The sequence below is a fragment of the Marmota marmota genome, unplaced genomic scaffold (assembly GCF_001458135.2).
Source record: "Marmota marmota marmota unplaced genomic scaffold, marMar, whole genome shotgun sequence".
Taxonomy (NCBI): Eukaryota; Metazoa; Chordata; class Mammalia; order Rodentia; family Sciuridae; genus Marmota; species Marmota marmota.
Genome location: NW_026000241.1, coordinates 26353136 through 26380338, shown reverse-complemented (window position 1 = coordinate 26380338; position 27203 = coordinate 26353136). Strand labels below are relative to the sequence as shown.

At 39.8% G+C, this 27203-nt stretch overlaps 1 protein-coding gene across 1 annotated transcript in view; it reads left to right on the top strand.

Moving 5' to 3' along the window:
* Positions 1 to 14489: 14489 nt before the first annotated feature.
* The window catches only part of Rarb (retinoic acid receptor beta), a 376875-nt gene continuing 364161 nt past the window's right edge, over positions 14490 to 27203 (top strand). The window contains exon 1 of the mRNA XM_048795452.1: positions 14490 to 14930. Coding sequence (XP_048651409.1) covers positions 14753 to 14930 — 178 coding nt within the window. The 5' untranslated portion in view covers positions 14490 to 14752. The remainder of the gene's footprint in view (positions 14931 to 27203) is intronic.

Here is a 27203-nt window from a genome sequence, read left to right as displayed (position 1 = left end):
CTTAAAAAAAAAAAAAAAAAAAGCATTTCAGAAAAAAACTTTTGTCAGTAGGAGCAGAGAAGATTTGGGATCAAAAATTGATGTGTAAATATAAAGTCATGATTTTTTTTTTTGTTATAATCAATGGTGTTAGTAGTTTCATTATAACAAACAGCCCTGAGTTCAGTGGCTTAACATAGTATAGGTTTATTTCTCACTGAGGTCACAGTCCAATGCTGGTCAGTAGGAAGGCTTCACTTCATACAACCAGTCAAGGACCAGGCTCCTTCCACGTCTAGGCTCCTTCAGATTCTGTCCTGGACTTTCCGTGTCCCATGAGTGATGCAAGGAAAGCAGCCTGAAGGATTCCTTGGGACTCATCTGTGGGACCCAGTGGCACTGATCAGAGCCACCACCTTCCACCAGCCTGAACTCTGTCTTAGGTCCCCACCCAGTTGCATGGGAAGTTAAGAAATACGGTTCAGCTGTATGATGACTGGCAGGAAAGGGAGATGGGATTGGTGAGAATCTAGCAGTGTCTCTCCCAAATTGACTCCAGTGGTATTTCTTCTCCCTTCCACCCCCATCCCCTCACAAAAATATTCTAAAAATATCCTGAGAATTAGTGTCATAATCTGAACAAATTAGTGAGCCTCTTACTGTGGTGGCTTGGAAGGAAAGGGCCACCTAGAAGTGCATTCTGCTGGATTTCTTATGTTGGTTTTACATTTGATCCATTTTGCATGTGGAGGTGAGCAAAAAGGATCCAGATTTATTCTCCCGCCACTCATTAAATTAAGGGTCTTTTTGAGAAAGGGGGAGGTTGGAGCAAGGTGGGGCCTGGGGCAGGTGGATGGTTCCGATGATGAGATGGAGACCACACAACAAAATTGACAACCTTAGGGAGAGGAAAGCACTGGGATAGCCTAAAAAGAAAACAAGTCTTTTCTAAAGGTGGGAGATCAAATTTCATGGTTTGAATAAAGTTACAACTTTCCTTTCTCTTCTTGGCATTATCCAGGCTCCTCCCTACAAGGAGTTAAGAGGAGATAATTCAAACACATTTTTATCTTTATTTGGGGGAGATCATCACACTTTTTCTCCTACCACTAAGTCTCTTGAGACAAATTAAGATAGTAAAAAAAATTAAGCACAAAAAAAGTAAAATAAAATAAAATAACAGCCAGGTGTGGTGGGGCACACCTGGAATCCGAGCAGCTCAGGAGGCTGAGACCGGAGGATTGCAAGTTCAAAGCTAGCCTCAGCAATTGAGTGAAGCCTTAGGCAATTTAGCAAGATTCTCTCTCAGAATAAAATATAAAAGGGTCTGGGGATGTGGCTCAGTGGTTAAGTGCCTCTGGGTTCAATCCCTGGTGCTAAAAAATAAGAAGAAGAACATGAACCAAATTAGCTACTTTTGTTTCAGACTCTAAAGTTCAGAAAGACATGCAAACCCTGTTTTTTGTTTTCTTATAATCCCTATCATATACATTCAGATTAAACCACCCTGACATTTTATGTCTCAATTTTGGCAATTTCCAGAGAAGCTCTCACACTACAGATTATATAAATGACCTTGGTTAATTTCCACGTGGCATGCGAGACGCACAGAAGAGTCAGACAATATAAATATTTGTACAACGGTTGTGCATTCCCAATAAAGATACCACCCTCTTGACTTTGCTCTTGGCATTACTTGAGTCCTGGCTTCTGGAGTTCATATCTGTGTAGAACTGGTATCATTTGGCTTCCTCTCTTTCAGCATTGTAGCAATTTTAGTTACCGGTGTTGAACATCTTCAAGTTTTTCCTCACAGCCTAACACCACAATATTAGCTTTTCCCTTATGCAAAGAAAAAAAAATTATCTGGGAGAAACTAGCTACTGGCTCCAGGATGTGTGATTTGCCATTGTTTGTGGCTCATATTTTGATTGGGTTCTTTAAGGTTCAGAGGGGGCTAATGTATCAGTTTCTTATTGCTGCTATAACAAATTACCAAAGGATTATCACACAAATATATTTTTGTACAACTCTGGAAGCCAGAAATCCAAAATCATTTTCACTGGGCTAAAGTTAATGTGTCTCCAGGATTTGGTCCTTCTGTGAAGACTCTGTGAAGAATGTTTACTTAACCTTTCCAATTTCCAGTGGCTGCCTGTAGTCCTTGGCTTTGGGCCCCCTGTTCCACCTTCAGAGCATATCCCCCCAATTCTGCTTCCCTCTCCTCATTATCTCTTCTTTAATTAAATCTCTCCTTTCCATCTCCTTATGAAGACCCCTGTGATTACACTGGGCTACTTGGATAATTCAGTCTAGGATCCTCCTTTCAAAACCATAACTAATCCCATCTCAAAGTCCATTTTACCAGTTTAGGTAACATTGTCAGATTCTAGTAGTTAGGAGGACAGGGACACTTTGAGGAGCCATTATTCAATATGCCACAGGTGCTTCTGTCCCACAGAGACCTAAGTCCATGTCCCCTTCTGTAAGTGTAGGACAGGAAGTCAACACCCCTCCTGTATCACCAGCCTTTCTTCAGAGCCTTCATTGGATCAAAAATGGAAAACTGACATCATTCTCTTCCCACTTTCCTTAGTACAGATTTGCATGCATGTCTCTTTGCAGACCTAGTTTTCTGCATATGAATATCTTGGTCACTCTTTTTTTTTTCCCCAAAAAAATGAGTATATTTTAAGTAACAGATGAAAGTTTATAACAATGCCTTCCAGGAGATAAAAGCTATAAAAAGACATTAAAAATCCTGAATATAAGAATTTGGGGCTGGGGATGTGGCTCAAGCAGTAGCATGCTCGCCTGGCATGCTTGCGGCCCGTGTTCGATCCTCAGCACCACATACAAACAAAGATGTTGTGTCTGCCAAAAACTGAAAAATAAATATTGAAATTCTCTCTCTCTCTCTCTCTCTTAAAAAAAAAAAGAATTTAAGAGAATGCGTAAGAGGTGAAGGAGGAGGAAAGGAAGTTTTCAGAAGAGGCGTGAAGGATGAGAGTTCCATGGGCCTGTGAGTGATGAGGACCCCAGCCTAATCCTGACTGAGTCCCTGGACATGGGAGCCCATCCAAGAGAAATGGCTGCATGGTGCCCAGTGGGAGGCTGGACGCTATGCCTAGAGACCAAGGCAGCCAGACATAAGGCAATCTGGCTTCTGTCCTTGGGCACATATTAGCAGAACCTAAGCCCATCCCCAGAGATTGGTTGGTTGGTTAGTGTGTGAATGTATGTATGTACCTACTTTTATTTTTAAATTATTAAGATATGATTCAAATTATAAATAAATACAATTTAGTGGCTTTTGATAAATACAATTCAGTGGCTTTTTGTATATTCACAAAGTTGTACCACCATCGTCACTATCTAATTGCAGAATATTTTTATAACTCCAAAAAAGAAACCTTTTAGCAATCACTCTCTGTTTGTTCCTCCTTCCAGTCCCTGAGAACCAAAATGTACTTTCTGTAAGGAGATTTGCCTGTGTGGGACATTTCCTATCAATGGAATCCTATACTAAGTGGCCTTTTATATCTGGTTCCTAGCATAATGGCATAATTATAGCATAATGTTTTCAAGGTTTACATTGCAGCATGCATCACTACTGCATTCATGCTTTAGGGTCAAATAATTTTCTATAGTTTGGATAAACCATATTTTGTCTGTTGATCAACTGATGGACGTTTGATTGTTTCTACTTTTTGGGTATCATAAACAATGCTGCTATGAACACTTGTTTCCAAGATTTTGTTAACATTTTTTCTTTTTTTTTTTTTTTTTTTTGGTGGTTCTGGGGATTGAACCCAGCGCCTTATGCAAGCACATTACCAACGGAGCTATATCCCCAGCCCTATGTCAAAGATTTTGTATGGCTTTTTTTTTTTTTTTTTTTTATCACCTGGAGTAAAAACCTGGGAGTGGAATTGCTGGGCCATGTGCTAACTTTATATTTAACACTTTGGAGGAACTGTCAAACTATTTTCCAAAGTGGCTGCAACATTGTACTTGTCACCAGCAATGTTGAAATGTTCCAATGTCCATACATGTCTCCAACAACTGCTGTTCTCTTTTTTCTTATAACACACCACAATGGTTTACACTGTATGAACCCCAGGTTTTATGTATAACCCTGAAATAGAGAGAAGACCCTAATAATAACAGAATGAATTCCCTGAAATTTGATAGTATCAGGATTTAGAGTCTGATCAAATCTAGTTTAAAGAAAATACAGAAAGTAAGCGTTTCTTTCACACCTTAAAAAAAAATGTATTTGACTGGTCTTGCCTTGCCTGTGTAGTATCATAATTCTAACGCAGAGCTTTCCAACCTTTTCTTATTCCATGTTATACAGACATTAATAATGTTCACATGGCCCAAGTTGGGAACCCTCTGCTAATGGATGAATGTAGTGAGCCCAGGGCTCTTTTCTCCCTCCCCCACCCTCAGGCCCTGCCAAGCCACTAGAGATTGGGGAGATCAAAGTCACAGGCATGTATTTGAATCCATTTTCTGGAACCAATTAGAGAGCTCTATTGTAGTAAATACAGCTCTGATGTTTCTTTTGACTACAGGAGGTAAAGCTAATGGAGAACGTAAAGAACATTCAGGAAAAGACCTGAGCTATGGTAATTTGTCTGGCTATAGGGCTTGTTCTCAAGGTGCCTAACAGTGTGACACATTATGTCCCAAATTGGCACTGATCCCTCTCCAAGAGAGCCTAGTATGGTCCAAGGAGTATGGACCAAGCTACAATGACTACAGACAAAGGTAGTAGGTCAGGGCTGTGTGATGATAGTTCCAGATTGCCAATCCAGATTGACAGGAAACATACAGCTAGGTCTTGGGAGTACAAGGATGAGGTTCAGCCACTAAGGAGAGAACATCTGATAAGAGCTAAGTAGAGTGTTTTTTGGCCTCAGCAAGATGGTGCTAGGTAACTGGGCATAGCAGTGCAGCCCTGTAATCCTAGCAGCTCAGGAGGCTGAGAAAGGAGAATTGCAAGTTCAAAGCCAGCCTCAACAAAAGAGAAGTGCCAAGCAACTCAGTGAGACCCTGTCTCTGAATAAAATAGAAAATAGGGCTGGGGATGTGGCTCAGTGGTCGAGTGCCTCTGAGTTCAATCCCAAAATAGGTTCTGGGGAGGAAGGGAAGGGAAGTTGGTCAGGTGGTAAAGAATCCTAAAGAGAATGAGTCCAAACATTGCTCATAGCCCAGGGGATACTGAACAAATTCATCTTGCGATGAATTTGATGTTCTGCTTGCCAACACCAGAATCCCCTAAGGTGCCCTTAACCTGGTTCATGCAGGGGAGGAGACGAGCATTAGTACCAAAGCTGGAATAGACCTGAAGTGGGTTTATGTGACACATGTGTTCATTGCCCAGAGATTCTGCAACAGCTTTGACAGCCCCTATTCCTTATTAAACTGGAAACCATGTGTCCATCTCATTTATTCAAACCAAACACACCTTGGAAATTCTTGCAGTTCTGTTGTCTTGACTTTGTGAATGCAAGTGTGTTGCAAAAACTACATTGACAGCTAGATCTTACTTTCCAGAGAACATAAGCTCCCCCATAATATAAACATGCTTTAATATTTAAACAACATTAAATTCTTGTTATTTAAATTCACTATTTGGGGGGCCCTATTATGACTTCATTTTATGAATTTTCCTTTTCTAAACTGAATAAACAAAGATGCCATAAGTTAATTTTTAAATGAAAATGGATATGCACCCACACTGAGTTGATTGACTGTAGCAAGATCTGCTGTTTGACTGTATACTCTCCATGTTAAAATTATAAATTGTAAGGGACCATGAACCTTTATTTAGCTGTCTTCCGGCACTGTATTATTCATAAATGAACACTAAATTTCACTTGATAACATTGTGTAAATCTTAATCTTCATGTGCAAGTTGACAGTCTATCAGTGGTCTATAGCCACAGTTGACTGAAGACTGGTTATCTTGTCCTACCAAAAGTTGGAGAGTTAAGTACTGGATTAGCAAAGATTTTCTGGTATCTAAGATGAGAGAGATAATTTGGGTGCTTATCGTTAAGGAAGAAAGAGAAAATACAAAACAGTCTGAACTTGGGAAACTTAGACCTCACAAAACCCAAAATGCTTTTCTTGACCTTAAAGGTAACCTTAGAAGCATATTTGTAGCTACTGTGACTCGTTTGATTTGTATCTACCCATACCTAGGTTCTCTGTCCTGTCTGGTGTCTCTGGTTCACACCTGGTTTCCTAGCCCCTGGATTCTGCTTCAACTTCTTTGTTTATCTCTCCATTTCTATGTCAGTCTTATCTATCTTTATTGGTGTTCTGGACACTCATAACCAATATATAGCAAAACTAATGGGATAAGTGGATCACTATGCAGGTAGAGGCTTTAGTAGGCAAACTTCTAGACTACCGCACAGGCCACTCACCTACCTGGAGATGGCTGGCTTGTCCTTCAAAGTGAATCCCTTATCTGTCATTCTGCTTGGCTTGACAGAATTCCATGATACAAAGTATGGAGAGCATTGAATGTTGTCTGGAAATTGCCTGGCACTGCCTTTTCTCAAAAACAGTTAAGGTACTAGCAGAAATTAATCCATTATATACTCTATATTTTATGTTTTGGAATTATGTGAAAAGAGTTTAGGTGAAACATGTCTCTTTGGGATATGTATGCAATGCTGGCATGTATAATAACTTTGAGTTAAGTGTTGATACCCTAAACACTCATATTTATATCACTGCTTCTGCAATTTATAGAACTAAAATCTTAGACTTTTATACATTCTAATGTATATGTATTTTTGCCTATTTTTCTGAAAGTTCTATTTTCACTTTGTGATTCTTTAACAGATTGAATCTAATAAAAAATGGCCTAAAAAGGAATAGAAAGACATTCTGTATATGCTTCCAAAAAAAGAATCTTTAATAAGTCCCAATGACCTCTCCTGATATAGAGAACAGTATTCAGATTTCATTCTGTGCTTACTTGGAGGTCTAAGAGATTCCTTTGAATGAATTATCCCCTCTAAACCACACCACCCTCTCCCATTGCCTTCATTCCTAAATTCAATTTTAATAAAAGGTAAAAGATGCATCATTTTGGTCAAATTTAAAATTTTCCATTGTGGCTTCTCTTTGGTTTAAGTTAAACATTTTTTTTTTGGGGGGGGGTAACATTTGTGATGAGGATATTGAATAGAAGAAAGAATTCAAAACCACCAGGCAGGCAAACCTGACTTCTTTTACAGCCATGTTTCTTTTCTGACAGAAACAGCAGCAAAAGCAACTGACAGGATTTGTGCTGAGCTTGGCGTTTTTGCTAAAAACAGGTATTTGGCTGAATGCATTTGAAATATTTTAAATAAATAGGGAGGTTTGAGCTAAAGCACATTGGACGAAGAGGCAATATTCATGGAGTATGTGTTGAAGCAAAGATTTCCCCAAACCAAGTTCTAAATCAGCCAACGACATAAAGGAACATTTCTGTAGTACATCACAAGATGTTTAAAAATTTATCTTTTTTCACTTCCTGTTTTGTGTTAGTCACATCAGCCCTGTTGCCCATGAATTGCAGTAGGAGGAAATGAATGAAGCATCTTCTCTAGAAATCTTGTTGATCGCTTGGATTACACTTGAAGTAGAAATCTCACTCCTCATGCTGCTTGAGTGTTTGGTTTCTGTGTCTTAGGCAGGCTCTAAGGATGAAGTCCTTGTTCCAAGTTGGAATCTTCAAGAAAGCATGTATCAAGTTATCACATGAAATGGCTTTCCTTAGTATCCCATATGCTTGCAGGTACCTGGCTAAGGCAGGTCACAACTCGCCTTTAGTATTTATTCATATAAGGTATTTGACACAGCCCCATGGCCTGAACATGATGGCTGGTCAAATCTTACTTTTGTTCAGTTTCAGATTAGGGCCATTTCTGTCTTTCTCTTGCTGTATGGAATTATCAAATCAGTCATCACTGACCATATCACAACAGCAATCTTGAATGAATCCTTTCCTCATAGTTACATTATTCTTTAACTCCTTTTTTAACAGGCGGAATTGAAGTCTGAAAGAGTAAGGAACAACCAGGTATAGATTTTCCAAACTTATTCGGCTACAGATCACTTTTTTTTTCTTCCATTTTATAAACTTCAAGTGAAATCTAATGGATTAAAGACATGCACTTTTCCCATTCTCACTTACTAAAATAATGGGAATGGGTAGGTAAGAAGTATAAATCATCAAAGATAACACAAATGATGCTGTTGTAGGGGACAGATAAGGCAAGACACTGAAGACATCGGGAAACAGATTTATTTGGCTGCAGCCAGGTTCAGAGGGCAAAGCTTTTGCTGTAATCGATCGATCCCCCTGAATCCCAAGTTCAAGCAGTTTCAAAACCTTATACCCAGTGTATAAGCTGGGCAAGTTAAGGCTTCAAGGACTGCCCCTGAGAAGGGGAGAACTTCTTCTCCTCTCCATGCCAGCTGTTACCAGGGAACTGAATTAGTAACATCTTCTCTTCTCTTTTTGAAATGTAAACATCTCTGTGAAGCTCTGGCCCAAGGCCAGAGGCCTTGTTAAAGGATCTCTCTTTCTTATCACACTTTGCATTTGGAAAACACCCTTCTACAAACTATCATATACATTGTTACTATACTAGATAGTCCATAAATGTTTGTGAAAAACTTGTAAAGGGGTGTTCAGCACCTGGAGTGTGATCTCTTTCAGGCCTGTGGCCAAGTAAGATAGAGCATCAGGAAATAGGAAGCTTAACTACATTGAACTCTTTTGTAGAGATTCTTTGGCTGGTAATCCTAAAGTCAATTATGATGAAGATTTCTTGAGAAGTTTAATTAAGATTTTCTATGGAGGAGGGGGCGCCATTACAATGCTCATCACACACAAGAGATGGTAGCAACTTTGAAGAGGGAAAGTAGGTGTGCAGTGGTGAATGAATGAGCAAAGCGCTGAAAGCCCACGGCTAAGTGTCTAAAGAATGAGATGAAAGGGAGGAGCAAGAATGTTGGAGCTTCTCAGCCAGTCCCAGAGAGTAAAGGCATCAACCATCTTGAAAACTGGAAGTAATGACAAAGAAAGTCGATCATCTGTTCTGAACAAGGAACAATTAAATCTGTCCGTCTGGTGGTCACTGTGACCCACCCTTGGTAAAGAAGATAAGTCTACTCCCCGAAGAAACTGAACCAGTAGGGTTCCTGGATACGAGGCATGAACACAGAATGTGAGATGGCAATCGGTGGAAAATAGCAAGAAGAAACGGGAGGCTGCATATTCGATAATAAGTCCATCAGCAACCCCAGCCTCATTCATCCAATCAACTACCAGAAGCCTTTCAATAAATAGCATTTGTTCCTTCCTTCTCACTCCAGGCAGATGTTTAGAAATTTATCAAAAGTGCTCTCAGGGTCACCCCCACATGCGCGCACACACACATGAAAAAGAATTCATAAATCTGACATTGGAGAGTTCCACAAAGTAGTATCCCAATTTGACCACTTTATCCTGAAACTCATTTGAAAAGGCCTGATTATGAAAACAGAGCTTGTAATAAGCTTTCTCTTTTGAATATGAGTGTATAAGGCTAAAGAATTTGGCATATGATGCGTTAGAAGTTTATCTGGTAAGAAGATAAATAAATGAAAAATAAAGGGAAAAAGTCAATATAGTGAGCCGAATAGAACCTAATAGTATAATTAAAACTAATTACTCAGCTGGGCACTGTGGCACATGCTTGAAATCCAGTGGCTCCAGGGGCTGAGGCAGGAGGATCCCCAGTTCAAAGCCAGCCTCAGCAAGTTAGGGGAGCCCTGTCTCAAAAGAAGAAAATTTTAAAAGGTGCTGGGAGCATGGCTCAGTGGTTACATGCAAAGAGCTAGATCATATTTATAGCACACAACAAAAGATAAAAAGAAAATTTTTGCAAGATTATGAAAAAAGATTTTAAGTACATTATCTGGAAATTTAGATACAAGTGATGACGGCAACAACAAAAATCCCAGCTAAAATAGTTGCAAATAGTGGGCTTCCAGGGAGAGGGCTGAAGGACTGGGAGAGGCAGGGAGAGCGGGTTCTGTGTCAGTCAGAAAGAGGGGGTCAGCAAACCACAGCCCCTGGGTCAAATTCAGCTGGCTGTCTGTTTTTTGTAAGCAATGTTTTATTGGAGGAGAGCCAGGCCCACTCATTTATGGATTGTCTGTGGCACCTTTTGTGCCATAAGTAGTTGCTACAAGAGCAGAATTGAGCAACTGTGTCAAAGAATGTATGGCCCGCAGTCTACAATATTTCCTTTCTAGCCCTTTACAGAAGAAATTTGCCAACTTCTTGCCCAGAGCAGTGGTTCTCAAGTTGTGGCTGCCTCCAGATCCTCTGGAGGACACAGATTGCTGGGTTCATCCCAGAGTTCATTTTACTCAGTCTCTTGGGTGGGTCTTGGAGAATTTGACTGAATAATAAATTTCTAGATGATTACGGATGCTGCCAGCTTACGGACCCACTTTGAGAAGCACTGGTCTAAAGGGACTATCTGATTATTTTTAATTGTGTATAAGTATCATGCTGATAAAATGAATTTTAAAAGGTGAGAAGTAGAAGATTCAGAAGTATGTATATAACTAAAGTAACACAAAAACAACTTCTGAATGACATTTAATGGCTTTTAAATGCTGATGAAATTTTTTTTAAAATTTTTGTTTAAATTTTTAAATTGTGGACACAATAACTTTATTTTATTTATTTATTTTTATGTAGTGTTGAGGATGGAATCCAGTGCCTCATAAGTGCTAGGCAAGCAATCTACCACTGAGCCACAACCCCAGCCCCCCCGCCACTATAGTACCACTTTCTGTCTGGCATCTTATTTATCAAAGGTAGATTATTGCATAACAGTATCAACAATACACAGTTATTTAAAAATCCTTTTTACTTTGTTCATCTAAAACATTATTTTAAAAAAAATTCCCTCTAGTTAGTATGTTCTTACAAAACACTTGTATTCTGGACACTGCAGTTGGAGAAACTTAATTTAAATCCCACTCCTCTTCAGCTGACCCCTTTAACAGATGAGGAAACTGATACTGAAGAAACTCATGGGTGGTAGATCCAGGACCTCCTGACCCTACCCACTTCCTTCCCCTCTTCCACCTACCTCCTGTTTGCTTTGCCTTTGGTGGTGAGGGAAAGAACCCCAAATGCGCCCAGACTCCAATCAAGCATGACCCACAAAAAAAAAAAAAAAAGAGCCCTGGTAATACCAGTAACCATCTTTGTTTCTAAAAGCCCCAAACAAAGGGAATTCTCTGCTTCCAGGAATAGTCTTAATCAGTCACATGTGAACACAGACCCAGTGGCCCGCTCAGTCTTCCACAGACATAACAGGATTTTCCCAACACATTGATTTTTTTTCTTTTGCCTATTATCAGTATAAGTAGCTTGTTTTTGTTGTTGTTGTTTTAATTTTATCTTTTTAAGATCCCAGTCATGATACCAGACCTTTCAACTTAGCAGGCAGGATGCTGACAATCTGTAGCTTTTGAAAGCAAAGAGAAATCTAGGATTATTAAGGGTAGAAAGAATCCCTGGTTGGTTAAAAAAAAAAAGAAAAAAACAAAACAAACAAACAGCTTTAAAAATGCGAGAACTGTGCCCTGCGGGGGTGGGTCTGCTGAACTGTCAGTTCCACCCATTAATGAGGTAGTTTGTCAAATGCAGATAGAAAAGACCACTTATAACAATGCTGGGCTTTGTGTGGGATTTAAAAATCAAATTGAGTGGAAATGCAGCAAATAGTAAATGGCATTGTTTATTTCCTAATTAATTTGCAACAAACTACAAAATAAAAGTATTAAAATTGGAATGGGGTCTGCTTTTTAGGAGACAAAGCACCAAAAGCATTTACCTCCAAGATAAAATGGATGCACAATCTATTATCGTTCCTGCCTTTGGAGAAATAAATTATGTCTTGAAAGTCTGAAAGGGATGTTGGTATTTTGGGTGGAACACCACTTTTGGAATCAACTGTTACGTAAGCCAGCTGGGAATGTGGTCTGCTTTGTGAGGTTCAGCAGAGCTCTGGGGAGCCTGAGACCATGGGATCCACTGTTGACAGTGTTCTTCTTAATGTCAATAAGCTGGAGATTCAAGGCCCTGGGGCAGATGTCATCTATAGGGGGACAGAAGCTGACCTCCCCAGTGCTCCAGAGCCTTTCCTCTGTAAATTACAACCAGGGCCATGCGGGCATCTGATGTTTATAAGCGCAGCCCTTGAAGGGGAGAAGCATCCACACCCAAGTTCAAATTCTAACCCAGCCACAGGCTGACTCTGCGACATTGCAGAGATGTGACTTAAACTCACACAGATTTAGTTTTCTCATCTGGAAAATAAGGATAAGAGCTATCTCATAAGACTACTCTAAGGGCTAGAGCTTAGAGCTTTTAAGTAGACTATTTGACATGTGGAAAAGAGCAAATGAAAGTTCCTATTGATGAGAACACTTTATCAAACTGGCTCACTTCACAAACTGAGGAATCAGTAATGACTCTTTGTTTTCACACTTTATCCAGATCCCACTTTTTCTCATTTCCCTGACATCAACCTAATATTCTTTTCCTGGGACTACTGAGATGTGCTCTCCTTCCTCTCCTAGCCCCAAAGCCTCTCCTCTATACCAGAGCCTCACTCTCAAAAGCAACCACCAATGAGATAGATAACATATATATGAATAGCAAACTTTTACCTAGTGCTTCTTATGTACCAGGCTTTGTTCTTCTGTAGCATTACCTCTTTTAATCCTTACAATAAACCTCTGAAGTAACTTCTATAGTTATCCTCATGATGCAGAACAAAATGACACCTTAAGAGGTCAGTTTTTTAAGGTGTGGAATCGTGATTTGAACCTGAGAAGTCTGGCTTTAGAATCATGCTCCTAACAATTGCTTTTTGCTAGCCTTGAGGTATTGTTCTTATTCAGTGCCACCAGGGTCTATCCAGAGCTTGCCATTCAGTGGAATCCAGAGTTGGGAAGCTCTTGCTGAATATTGGTTATTGAAAGCAAGGTTAGCATGTGAAATCCATAGCCTGTCCACCCTAGAATGTATTTTAGGCTTTTATCCATTTTGAATCTCAAGGAATCCTAGGTATTGAGCATCTCTGAAATGTCCTTTGTGGAGCGTGGGCCGTTTTAGACTAACAGGATCTTAATCAGGAGTTAAAACTAGAAACTCCATATGGACAGGAACCACATCAGTGTTCTTTCACATTGTAGATCTCTGGCCACTACATTAGCACCTGGGACATGATAGTAAGTTGAGATTTGATTGATGGATGGGTGATTGGACAGACAACAAAGGAGTGAACAATGGTTGTACCATTGTCCAGTCAATGGATGGATGGTGTTCTTACAAGAAAGGCGTATCTGTTAATAATAAAGCCAGCACGGTGGTGCAGGCCTGTAATCCCAGCAGTTTGGGAGGCTGAGACAGAAGGATCACAAATTAAGCCAGCCTCAGCAACTTAGTGAGGCCCTAAGAAATTTAGTGAGACTCTGTCTCTAAATAAAATACAAAAAATGGCTGGGTATTTTTTGGCTCAGTGGTTAAGCACCCCTGGGTTCAATCAATCCCCAGTACCAAGAAACAAAACAAAACAGTTTTTCCCACTTTGCGTTAGATTATACTGTTCTTTTCTCCAATAATTATATTTATTTTGTTGGGTTTATCATTTGCAATGGCTGTTTTATAATCCAAAGTAGATCACATAAAATATGTACATCTTGGAGGCATATAGGTCAGAATAGCAGTAAACAATCAATTTCCCTAAAGAACGGGACAAACATTTCATTCATTCGACGGTATTTATCGCGTGTTCATCCTCTGTCAGGTGCTTTTACAGGATCTTGAGGCATAACTGTTAACAAAACAGAGAACCACTTTGAGTGCCTGCTAATGGGAAGACAGACAAAAACAAATACTCCCACATATAATGTGTCAAGTAGTTGAAGAGCTATGAAGAAAAATTTAGCAGGTTGAGTGGTACCATAGAGTATGAGAGGAGTGGGGATTTTGCTATCCAACAGAGGATGATCAGTTATTTTTTAATTATGGAATTGTAGGGCTGGGGTTGTGGCTCAGTGGTAGAATGCTCACCTAGAACGTGCGAGGCCCTGGGTTCGATCCTCAGCATCACATTAAAAAAAAAAATACATAAAACAAAGGTATTGTGCCCAACTACAACTAAAAAATAAATTAAAAATTTATGGAATTGTTGAAGTTTTATTCTATGTTAGAATGTGAGAATTTAATAAAATTAAAACTGCAAAAGAGTTAGTGTAGAGAAACAACAAGGAGTTCAGAGACCTGAATTAATATTAGGGGTTTTGCATAATTACTCAATAAAGAGAGAAATATTTTGATTTGTGATATATATATATATATATATATATATATATATATATATTTTTTTTTTTTTTTTTTTTTTACAGGATTAACTGCCCTGGAATTTGAAGGTGCTTGTGTCTCCCCAGCCTTAAACTGAGAAGCTGAGCAAAAGTGGCATCTTTCTTGTGAACAGAGTAGCAAAATGAGAGGTGGAGAAACCACCCCGGGAAGAAGCCAGGTTATTGATTGAACTGAACTGTCTTGTCTTTGGCTCAGAATACAACTCGGCCTCAGTTCCTGCCCTGTGTTTACCTCCCTCAAATTGGGACTGGAGTGATGTCTTCCTGCCCCAGAGCACCTTTCATTCTGTGAAACATGACCACCAGTAGCCACGCATGCCCTGTCCCGGCCGTGAATGGACACATGGCTCACTATCCAGCCACCCCCTACCCATTGCTCTTTCCACCTGTCATCGGAGGACTCTCCCTGCCTCCCCTCCATGGTCTTCACGGCCACCCTCCACCAAGTGGGTGCAGCACCCCATCGCCAGCAAGTAAGTACCACTGCCATTTATCCTCTTGATTAAATTAATGAGCCTGAGAAAGCAGGATGGTTGGTATCGAGGATAAGCTCTTACTTCGTCTGGTGTTGGTTTCTCTTGGTCTTGCATTCTACCTTTAGTTCTATGGGAAGAAATATGCTTTGAACCAGATAAATGGTGAATTTTTGAATTTGGTACATTCTAAGCTGCTTTGGTATTTTGCTCTATTTGTAAAGTGCAAATACAAAATTTGATCAGCAGCTGTGACTAACATAGCGACTAATAATGTGAACTTGAATTAGAAGATGTCACTGTAAAAAACACTACTGTCACTGCTAGAATTCGAATCTATTTTATGAGGTTTCTTCTTCTTCACCGTGCTCAGGTAACATCTGCCAATTGCTTTCCATGCCCCACAGAACTTTGCCATCAATTCAGATCACATTGAGCATTTTCACCATCCTTGAGTTTGGATTTTGTGCTAAGCTGTTTCTTACCCCAGATCTTCTCTCAAATTGTGTATATAAAGTACTATAAATTAAGAGAATTCTTCAAGACAATGGGCTTCATCATATTGTACAACTTAAAAAAAAAAAAAAAAGAAGAAGAAGAACATCCTTCCTAGTTGTAGACAAGCCATCATAGCCAGTGAGTGGTTTCAGCTTTTAGGAAGCTCGAATGCTTTGGCCTCTGGGGGTAAAAAGCATAGTGACTCATCAGAGCTGTGTTCACTGCATGTTCTTGAGTTTTTCCTGGTTTGTAGCATGACTGGAGCCCTGCATAGCTTTTGCTGGTGACATTTCACATGCTGCTGCTTTCTAAGGATTTTTCCCCAATATTGGTTTTGTAAGGGTCCGGCGAAGCGTCGGAGGAAGAGACCACCAAGAGACTGACTCATGTAATTGCAGAAGGGGATTTATTGGGGATCCATTCCAGCGCGCTGGGGCTCCGTGCTCACTCAAGAAGGGAGAGCAGCCCAGAGCCCAGAGCAGGGGTTGTGCAATGCTTAAGTACACTTTTTGGGGAGGGCGGGGACTTTGCATACATCACAGTCTCCTTTAACAAATCATCATACACCGCGGGAAAATCAAACAACAATTCCTAAACATGATTAGTTCATTCATTGGTGGGAACAGATTGGGCGGGGGTGATAGGTCAGTTCTAAAGCGGGGTACACATTCAGACTGATTGGTTTAGGCCCTGCGATGCCTACGTGCAAGATCGCACAGGGCCCTAAGTTATTAAACAACCAGGCGGTCAGGGAGAATATTTACTGGGCAGTTCGAGTATTGTCTTAACAGTTACAGGAATTTCAGGTTCTGGGTGTAGCAGAGGAACTTAACAATACCTAGTCCTTCACTTTTAACTCAGGCCTTGCAGCTTAGGAACTCTACAATGCCCGGTCTTTTACATTTTAACTTTTACACTTTAACTTCAATTTCTTTTACCCTTACATTTTGTCACTTAAAAGTTCATCTTCTGAAGTTCTGCCTTAATTTTCTGTACTATGTTCTTTATGCCCTAGCTTTTCCCTCTGAATACATCCTTAGCTCATAGGGAGGAAGAATCCTGTTCCACCTAAGTAGGACCCTTTAACTATTGATGCAGTTCCTTAAAAAATAGTAGGGCCGATGGATGGACAGACTTTCACAGCAGGGATGTCAATTGCCTTCTTATATGATCAGGCTTGGTAAATACTCATTTTCCTTCTTGGAATGACCTGATTATAATTTATCCCTTCAGTGTTTTGGATTTCTGGCCTGAGTATGGAACCAATAAAGTCTTTGAAGTTGCATAATGACCTTCTCCCATGCTTCTGAAGTTCAGATTAAAAGTAAATGTCAGTTAAATGGCTTCTAAGCTTCAGAGAATTGGAAAGAGTATGTGCATCTATCTAAAAATACCTTGCTGATCCAAGTGCCAATTCAAAACCATGTAAGTTCACCAATACGCAGTGATATAATGGAGTTACTTTCAGCCCACAGAGGGGGTCTCTAAGATTGTTAAAGTTGTGACAAGTCACTCAAGAGCATCACTATCTCATTCCATAGCTCAGCCATCCAGATAGAAGGAATATTCTAACATGCTTCTTTTCTCATGTAGGAAGTGTCTATTGTAGATGTCAGTCAAGGAGTAAAGATATGAGTATAATTCCCCACCTGGGTGATCCAATCCAGAAGATTAGAAACTCTTAGGTAGCCTGTGACCCCAAGGTGCCCAAAAGCAAATCCTAATGATTTGGGGCTACTTTAGCTACTGATATTAAGGAAAATGCAGGTCACAGTAAATGGAGGGATGGTTGTAATCTTTATGCATCTCTGCATCCCTGAACACAGGAACGGGCTTTCAATATACAAACCCCTCACCCATCTGCTTGCAGTTATCTTTAGGTCCAGGAATTCTATAGAGCAGTACTTGACAAACTACATCCTGGAGGCCAAATCCAACTCACCCCCTTATTTTGTAAATAAAGTTGTATTGGAATATGGCCACTTCTTTGATGGCATATTGGGTGTAGCTGCTTCTGAGTTACAAGAAGACGTTCGAGCCCGCAAATCCTAAAATATTTACTGCTTCCCTTTATAGACAAAGTTTGTTGATTCCTGCTATGGACATATGACCATTGACATAAGAGTCAAATCATCCCAAATCTAGCCCAGGCTCTGCAACTGGTGATGTTAGTTGTAATTCCTTCTTTCCGTCTTGAGTTTCTAGAGCTCAGTGTGTACCCTGCACGAGCTGGGATATATCACATCTGAGTCTCCATTCTTTTTCATTGTTCATTCATTTATTTGGTACTGGGACTGTGCCCAGGGGTGATTTACCGTAAGCTGCATCCCCAGCCCTTTCTATTATTTGATTTTGGGACAGATTCTCTCTAAGCAACTTAGAGCCTCACAGTTTCTGAAGTTGATCTCAAGTTTGTGATCCCTGTCTCAGCCCCATAAGTCACTGGGATCTCAGCCGTGTACCCCCATACCCTGCTTCCATTCACTTCTAAATACAAGACAACATTTTTGTTTCAGTTACCAACATTACACAAGATGTTATTACTACTAAGTTGAACCAAAATGCCGTTGCCATATTTGTAGGTCAGAATTGGTCAGATATTGGCAATTGCATATGATTCAATTTGTGGAAGGAGAAGGGCTGAAGTTAAAAGAGTGCGTGTGTGTGTTAAATAACTAAAGACAAGTTTTCCTAGGCCTTTCTGAGTAACTGCATTTGAAAGGTAGTTGGGGAAGGAGCAGAAAAATTAGTGAGTACAGAAAGTTCAGGCTGGGAACCTCAAATCTGGCTGACTTCATTCCCTAATACTTTGTTTTATTATTTCTTGCTACAGTCAAAGCACATGAAAGCTGCTCAGATGAAATTCATTAAAGGAAGCCACTGTTAAGAGGTCTGTTAGTTGGCCTTCAAAGAGGGAATTGTCTTTATTAAAGCCTGTTTCTTAGATACTAGAAGAAGGGTGAAGTCTTAAAAGTTACCCACAGACTTTCTCTTGGCTTAAAGGTAAACTGAAAGTTTTATTGATGTACTGAAATTAGTTCAAGAAGTAGCCAAATGCCATAAATTCTCAATAATGACACAAATACTTGGGTGGAAAAGGTGGCAATTATAGACTAAAAGGGAACAGACACCTTGGGCAATGACTCCATAAAGAGATTCATGTCATTGAACTATGAGATTTGCTGGTGTTTTTCCCACAATCTATACACATCTGTATTCTGCAGCTCAGCCAGAAAGAATAAATTCTCCTGCCCCGGTAATGAGGTTCTGTCAGCACCACATAATTGTGAAGACTCAAAACCTTTCTACCTCAAAATCAAGTGAGAACAATTTCCAGAGTAGCTACTGATGTTACACCTGATCTTAGACCAGAACCTACAGCCAAATGAACTCTGTACATCTAACTTCTCTCTGCCTATAGTACAATGTCCCCTTTTGCACATCTAAAGATGTCCTTGACTCTACCTCTAGGTTACTGTTATGTCACCTTTCTGAATTTGTTTTTACCAACTACGAAATATTTTTTTTTTATTTATAGGATAGCATTTTATAACAATCACTTAATTCTTTGGAGGATGAAATAGGGGATAAATTAGAAACTAAACTTGTCATCAGAAGGGTTACAACCAGATAATCTCCAAGGTCTTTCCAACTCCACAGGTGATGATTCTGTATCACTTAGATCTTTTCCTGGTCCCCATGCCTCTCGAAGGCAGATAACTCAGTTAGTGTGTGCCACGGGTGGTCCCTGTTCTTTCAGAGCATGGAGTATTTTGCTGTTGGTATGACCCTGTGCAATTCATAGGGAAAGATCTTGTCCCTTTTCTTTTTAAAGTCAACTTTCTAGAATCTTCTACCCTCAAGTTAAAAAGAAATTATTTGTGGGAGGGACATGAACTTGAAATCATCTTCTATGTGTGCCTGCCCTTGTCTCTGCATTCTGACAACTTTAAATGTGTGGAGTCTTTATAAGCTGATAATGTGGGAAGCATATGATAAAAGACTGAGTTAACATGCGTAATAAGGAAAAACTAGAATGCTTTGAGCTCCTCCTGGATCAACCAGAGTACATGGAATTTATATCATAATTTTTGTAGACCCTTTATGACTTTGCCATCAGGCCATGAGCAAAAGTCCCATTTTGCTGATAAAGACCATGAGGCTTAGAGAAAATAAAACGCTTACACAGCCAGTTAACGTTGGAGTCCAATCCCAAAGCCAGCTCTCAGGACCCCAGAGTGCATGGCTCTCCCGCTGTGGTAGGCAGTGAGGCCAAGTTAACCCTTAGATAATCCACAGCTCCACCAGGGACTTCTTTCCCATGATGCTTCAGGGAGTCCTTGGAGATGATGGACATTTAAGGGACCTTGCAACCTCTTCAGTTTCACCAACTACTGTGGGAGCCGCTATCATTTTTCATCAGGATGGGGCCTTCAGGGTGGAGCCCATAGTGAGGGCGCTGCTGCAGATGCCTCTGGGGGTGGGGGTGGGGGGGTGACTTCCAGTGGGAGCACAGCCTGATAAGCTATGCCAGGGAACACTCAATATTTTATGTTCCAGGGTTCGCTGAAAGTTGGACAACTGTCCGTCTGTCTCTCAGCCTTGCATGGCTGCCTGTTCTGTTTTATTGCTGCACATGTGTTTTTTTATAGGTTGTTACAAGCTGGAAAATATTGTTAAGCATTTTGGCTGCAGAGCTTCTCCCCAGATGATCTCAGTTTAACTCTGGCATCTTAAAATGAGAGCTCTTTTTCCCTTGCTTCTTTAATGATCAGAAAGTGCTCTCCTGTCAAAATCACAAAATAGTGTATTTTGCTTAAAAAAAAAAAAAATCCCAACCTTCTGGAGAGACAGGCTGTGCAGTCTCAGAATTACCAAGGACAGGACATAAAACAAGGCTTACTTCTATTTCTTGTCTTAAACTAACAGGAGCCTTGTTACCTAGCTCCTCTGAAGTAGGGTGTGCAGCCAGCTTTAGGCTGGAATTCTTCACCCAGCATATTAAGGATGCTGGACCCAGAGGTGCAACTCCTGTTTTAGATACATGCAGATTGACGGCAGTTAAAAATCAACTTACTCATTCCTATTATCCATCACCCTTTGCTCTTTGGTCTTCTTTCTGCTGACTTTTATTTGTCCTTAAACTTACATAATGACCCCACTGAGCAAGAATCTCATCTGATTTTAAGACAACTGAGGCTTAATAGATTGCTGTGCTTTCAAGGATATCAAATATAATCGTATGGTTCATATCCCTCACATCTCTAAGCTAAATAAAAATAGATAAAGTAAAAGAAACTTGTGAGGAATTTGCAAACCCAGTTGTTAACCATTTGCCCATTTCATCTGCCTTTGATTATTGACATGTGGAGGTCAAAGGCTGTACCTGAATGTTTGAGAAACAAGAGTTTTCACTTTTGATGTGATAGAACTATTTTAGTGCCTAGCCTAGGCCCAAAGCCATTCCTTCAAGGTGGACAGGCTTTGATTACTTCAGTGCCTGCGTTCCCCCCAAATAAAGGAAACTTTTTGTCTCTTGATGTCTCTACTATTTCCCCAAACTCTGCATGAGTGTGACTGAGGTCCTTGGCAGAGTGCTAGTGGGATGTGGGTCTTCTGTTGTTTATTGACGTTAACCCTAAAAAGGATCAAGAATACATAAACATGAATTAGAAACCACAAGGCTATTGTTCCATTTCATCAAACTCACTACAATACTCAATGGAGAGTCCCAACTGTGGGTGTGAGTTCTTGAAGGGAAGCAGGTATTCAGTCCATGGAGATGATCATAAAAACAGGAATCGATTTTCCTCCAAATCACTCTTGCCAATAATTTTTCTTAAGTGAATGTGTTAGAATATACACAAGGAAAGAAAAACCAAGAGTGGAGAAGAAATAGAGTTTAGACTTAATATTTTAATTCCTCTAAAAAATATTCTAATATTTATTAGATATATGAAACAGAAATATTTTAAAAGAACATTTTTTTTACCTCATGAAAATTAAACCTCTAAAAAATTAGAATCATGCAACATCCTTGACCTGGCTGCCTTAGGCATGAGATATGAAACTTCCATGTGTCCCAAAGTTCTACCTCAGACTTTGGCCCCTGCAGATCTCAGATGGGCTACATTCAGATGGCATTGAGGGATGGGAGATGTACCTCCATGGACATGAGGACAGGGACCACCTCCAGGATGTGTCTCAGGCCATCCACAAAAACTATGTGACTTGTGCTCTGTCCCTAAGGTGTTGCAGCTCCATGATCTGTTTCTGCTTCTTTGTCTGCTTTGGCTCCGACATTTTGAACGATTCGTTGCTATTTGTGGTGTGCTCTCTGAAATGTAGGGTAAATAAATTAGCAATTAGCAATAATGCATTATATATCTCAAAGTAGTTGTAAAAGTTTGAAGGTACTCACTATAAAGAAATGGGATAAAAGTTTAAGGTGATGGGATGGATATGATCATTACTGAGTTGATCACTACCCAATATATATAAGAATCAAAACATCACATTGTATTCAGAAATGTATGCAGATATTATGTCTAAACAAACAAACAAACAAAAAAAAAAACTGGAAAGAGAATAGAGGGAAAGGGAGGAGAGAAAGAGGAAGGGAGGGAGTGAAAGAAAATAAATCTATTTAACTGTGTTAGTTGAGATCCAAGCCACCTCCCAGAACTTGAAGCCATAAGACCAACCAGTGAACAGGTGGTACCATCATCTCTTTTGGTTTTTACTTTTATTTTTTACTTTGATATGATAATAAGTATTGAAAATAGCCATTGTTTATTAATCATGCTATACATATTACCTCCATCTGCCAACTAGGAAAAGGCAATAGAGAAGACCCAGGTAACCAAGTTTCCTTCAGTTGCTCAAAGAAAGATGGTGGGAATAGGTTTGAACTCTCCTTGCTCTGACCAAGGCCAGTCCTGTTTTCACAGCTCCATGTTTTCTGAGGATAGAGAGGATGTACAAAGGTTCCTAAAACACTGTCTGGTTTTCAGCATTGTGTCTTACTGGGCAGTCAGGATCACCTCAAACCATTTCGATCTAAAACTGATTGTCCTTTGCCCTCCAAGGCCTGGAGTTTGTAAATCTTGTAACATCCACTCTCCCAGGGCACCCACTAAGCACTGTACATGCTGATTTACTAGAACTGTCTTATTCTGCCATCTTTAGTTGTTTTCGTAGCTTTTCCTCTCTGCTCATCCGTTAATCTGATACCTGGGACAGAGTAGAAACTCAGTGTTTGTGGAATGACTGAATCCATGGTTCTTGTTGGTGGGGGAACTTGGTAAAATTGTCTATGTATTTTTGGAAGTCACACTGATTGGGAGCATGGTAGGCATTCAGTTCTAGGGTAGAGGCCAGGAGGCTGAATGTCCTGCAACATGGTATTTACAAATGATAAAGAATTGCCTCTCATCCTCTTGACTTGCTGGTATCCCACCAGATGTCTCCCACGCAGAAAAAAAAAAAATGATGGTAAGCTGAACCTCAACAGTAACTTCATTCTCTATATAAATTCAACATACTGATGTACGATTTTGTTATACCCTGAATTATTTAGAATGGATGGTGCTATGGAGATAGCCTTTGTCCTGTTCGGAACTTTTCTAAGAGTCATTCACCATTTCAGAAAACCATGTCATGGATAGCAGTGTGTTCTTGGTATTAGAATCACTGGTGCCACACACTATTATCAAACTGAATCTGGAGCTAAGGCATGCACTGTCACTCCGCGCACCTGGGCAAGCATCTTAGCACTTTATGTCTGAGCATTTATACATGGAACTGTTACAAATTATTTAAATTTTATTCATCCTTGTTATTTCAGGGCATGATATTAACTTCTTTGAAACTATATGTTTAGGTGGCCTATATTACCTGTGACTTTCATTTTGGAATAGTATATGTTATAGTTTTAAATGTGCTGTCCCCCAAAAGCTCACATGTGAGATGATGCAAAAAGGTTCCAAAAGGAAATGATTGGATTACAAGAGCCTTGAATCCAATCAGTGGATTAATCCCCTGACAACTAGCTGAGTGGTAACTGAAGTGGTAGAGTGTGGTTGAAAGAGGTGGGAATTGAGGCATGGCTTTGGGTATATATTTGTATCTGGAAAGTGGAATTTCTCTCTCTGCTTCCTGATCACAATGGGAGCTGCTTCCCTCCAGGACACTCTTCCATCATGATATTCAGCCTCACCTTGAGCCTTGGGGGATGGGGCCAGCCTTTTATGGACTAAGGCCTGTAAAACTGTGAGCCCTCAAATAAACTCTTTCTCCTCTATAATTGTACTGGTTAGGTCCTTTAGTCACAGCAACAAAGAAGCTGACTAAAACAAAATATAATATGTTACATACTATATTACTAAAAGGAGCATTGGGTCCAAAATGTTGGGGATCACTGGAGTAAATAACTAAATCAGTAAAGAATAACCAACAGTGTCAAACTGCTTAGAAAATAACTTCTTTAACTGATCAGAAGAGAGGAAGATAGTTTATAAGTGGACCGGAAAAGGCTTATAAAAATCACATCTGATAATTATGCCAGGCAGGCATGGGGCAGTGGGCATGGTAGTGGGTAAAGCCATGTGCAGAAGACCCAGGCAAAACAAGAACATATTTCAAGTTTCTTATTTTGCACAACATCTGGGGTTACAGTAGGTCCATCCAGCCCTTGTTTCCAATTCTTGATGTGTACCTCTGTCCCCAGAGTGTACAAAATAAATCAAAGGCATTGGTATTCATGAATTCACTCTTCCAATATTTATGACAGGTATTAGATTGGGCATCTTAGACTCCTTGAGGGTTAATCTTACAGCACAGGAAAATCTGTCAGCATGATCAGTTTTCACATGTGTGTCATGGCAGATTCTACTTCCAATGAGACATCATTTTAGGATTTAGGGGAAAAAACTATGGAATTTTTGTGGATTGAGTTGTCTCTCCCCCACAGACATTGGAGTCTTAATCACCAGTATCAATGAATATAGCCATAGTTGGAAATAGTGTCTTAGCAGAAGTCCCATTTACGACGTGGTCACTAGGGTAGGTGCTATTCTAATATGGCTGTGTCCTCATATAAAGGAGAAATTTAACACAGACACACAGAAAACACAGTGTAAAGTTTGGGGTTATGCTGTCACAAGCCAAAGAACATCAAGGATCACTGGCAAACCACCAAGAACTTGTAGAGAGTCATGGAACCCATCCTTCCTCAGGAGAAGCCAATCCTGCCAACACCTTGGGTTTGGACTTGTGGCTTCCAGAACTGTTTATGGTATTTTGTGGCAGCAGATATAGGAAACTAAGACAGGAATCATAACTTTCTATCCCTCAGAAAGGAAAAATGATGTTTCCTGTCTTTCTCCCCATCCAAAAATATCTATTCTCATAAATTTACCCTCACAATGAATTTCTAGATTTTATGTAGCTTACTTTGCCTTGAACTAGTGACTAATATTTGAGGATAGCATTTCCCCCCACTGGATAGCCAATGCAGCTAATCTCTCTTGATTCTGGCAGCTCCAAGGACATGGTCATGACATATGTTCACAATTTTTATTAAAAAAAATGAATTTTTCTTTATTTCTCTAGCTTTCTTTTTGTGTTATCATTTCAAGGCAAATACATCTTGACTCCAGCCTGTGCTTTTGAGATCCATTTGACTCTTGATTTTAAAGGTTTTGCCTCAGAATTCTGCAGGGCTTCTATGGCGACACTCTCCACAAGAATCCTTCAGGTTGCAAGTTCATGTTCAAGTTCCGGTCACTGAGGAATTATTGGTGGTAGTGATCTTACCACTGTAATTTTCAGTGCTCTAATTATCTTGAATGCCACTTGATTGGCTTACCAGACTGTTTCTCTTCAGCATTGGTGCCCTGGTCTTTACATCTGCCCCCATTAGTTCTCTATATCTTGAAATTCTTTTTTAGTTCCTTATGGCCAAAAACCTGTTTGAGGTTTTTTGAGGCAACCTAAGTTTTCACTATATATAAACTTTACTTAAGAATTCTGAGCCTTACTAAACCCTTCCCTGCTTAGCTTTATCCTCATTACCCACTGTCTTCTTATGTAATAAGATGAATAAAATTTAGTATGAAAATCTGCAAATATAATTACTTTTCTCTAGATTAGTGCCCAAATCTTAAAAAAAAATGCCATATAGTTTTCATGGGAAATAACCACTTTCCACTGAGAATGTATATTGTTAATTTCGTGATGAGCTCTTTTTCTCAAATGCCCATAAGATTCAGTGTGGACAAAAAGAATGAATTTGGGGATATTTTGAGAACAAAGACAGTGGTTAATAGAGCCCTGTGGTCACTGTTGGTGGCAGGAAGTTATCCAGCCATTGTTTCACAGTGAATTTCCTGTGGACCCTAGAGAAATACTGTCCCTAGAATGCCCCAGCCTCTAGGAGCTGTAGTCTAACCAAGAATGGTGTTAATGCAGATAATCAGGGAAGAGGGATGGAACTGGAGATGGGTCCAAGAGAGGTGGCTATTGCCAGACCAGTTTTGAACAAGATTATCAGTCTCTGCTATGGATAACAATGGCATCCCTCAAAGATGGTACGTGTTCAACAATCCATACGTGGAAATTACATATCACAATATCATGCCAGTAAAAACTCAACAAATACTAATTGTTGTTCTTATCCATGGTCCACAATCACAATCTGTCCTCTTGTAAGAAAAAACCTTTGTTACCACAGGACAGTCATCCATCAACTGCGCATTTGAACAATTGCTTCCAAAACGAGAAGGTATTTCTTTCTGTTCCCTTCCCTCTCCCATCCCTTCCCTCCTTCTGCTGAGCTACATCCCCAGTACTTTTTTTCTTTTGAGACAGCATCTCTCTAAGTTGCTGAGGCTGGGTTTGAACTTGTGATCCTCCTGCCTCAGCCTCCGGAGTTGTTGGAATTACAGGCATGCTACACTGCCTAGCACTAAATGCAAAGGTTTTCATGCAATGTACATGTGCTTCTCCACATACATCTGCAGTCTCTGTGAGGCATATGGAAATTTTCACTTCACAGAGTTCATGTACAGCCAGAACTTTCCTTTCAATTTCAAAATTCTCCAGGGGTGAACTTAAATTTGGGTACTGATAAAGATATTTTTTTTTTGCGAGTGAGCATGGCCTGATGAATAATTTGGTATATATAATAGAGTTTGCATCCCCCAAAAGCACATGCATTTAAGGTTTATCATTCACAGATGAGCATCCTTTGGAGTCAGAGAACTTAGTCAAATGCTGAACTCTTCTCTCCTAGGACCTCCAGGGTCTGCAACTCACTCTGTAAACAATCTCTAATGCTGCTTGATTTAATTTTGGTGATGTTTATAATAATGCACTTCTCAGGCATTGTGGGATTGTTTGTATTAATACCAAATGACTCTAATGTTAATTGCTTAATGATTATGAAGTTAGCAAATCCAAAATAAGATACCTAAGGGAAAAAGTTAACCTTGACATTTTACACAAGTAAATAGCACTTTAATAACAACCAGATGGTGGAAGGGACCACTACCCTTAAGTATATTTAGTAAACCTCTTTTTTCCAGAATGTTCGACAACACAAGAATTTCTGTGAGTCCCAGTGGAAAACTCTGAGACATGAAGTGACCTTCTAAACCCCATTGACTCCTGTGCTGACCTCTTATAGGCATTTCTGCTTCCAATCTTATTCCAGGACTGACTAAGACCAAACAACAAATCAAAGCATGCATATTTCACTACTGATAGTATATATAT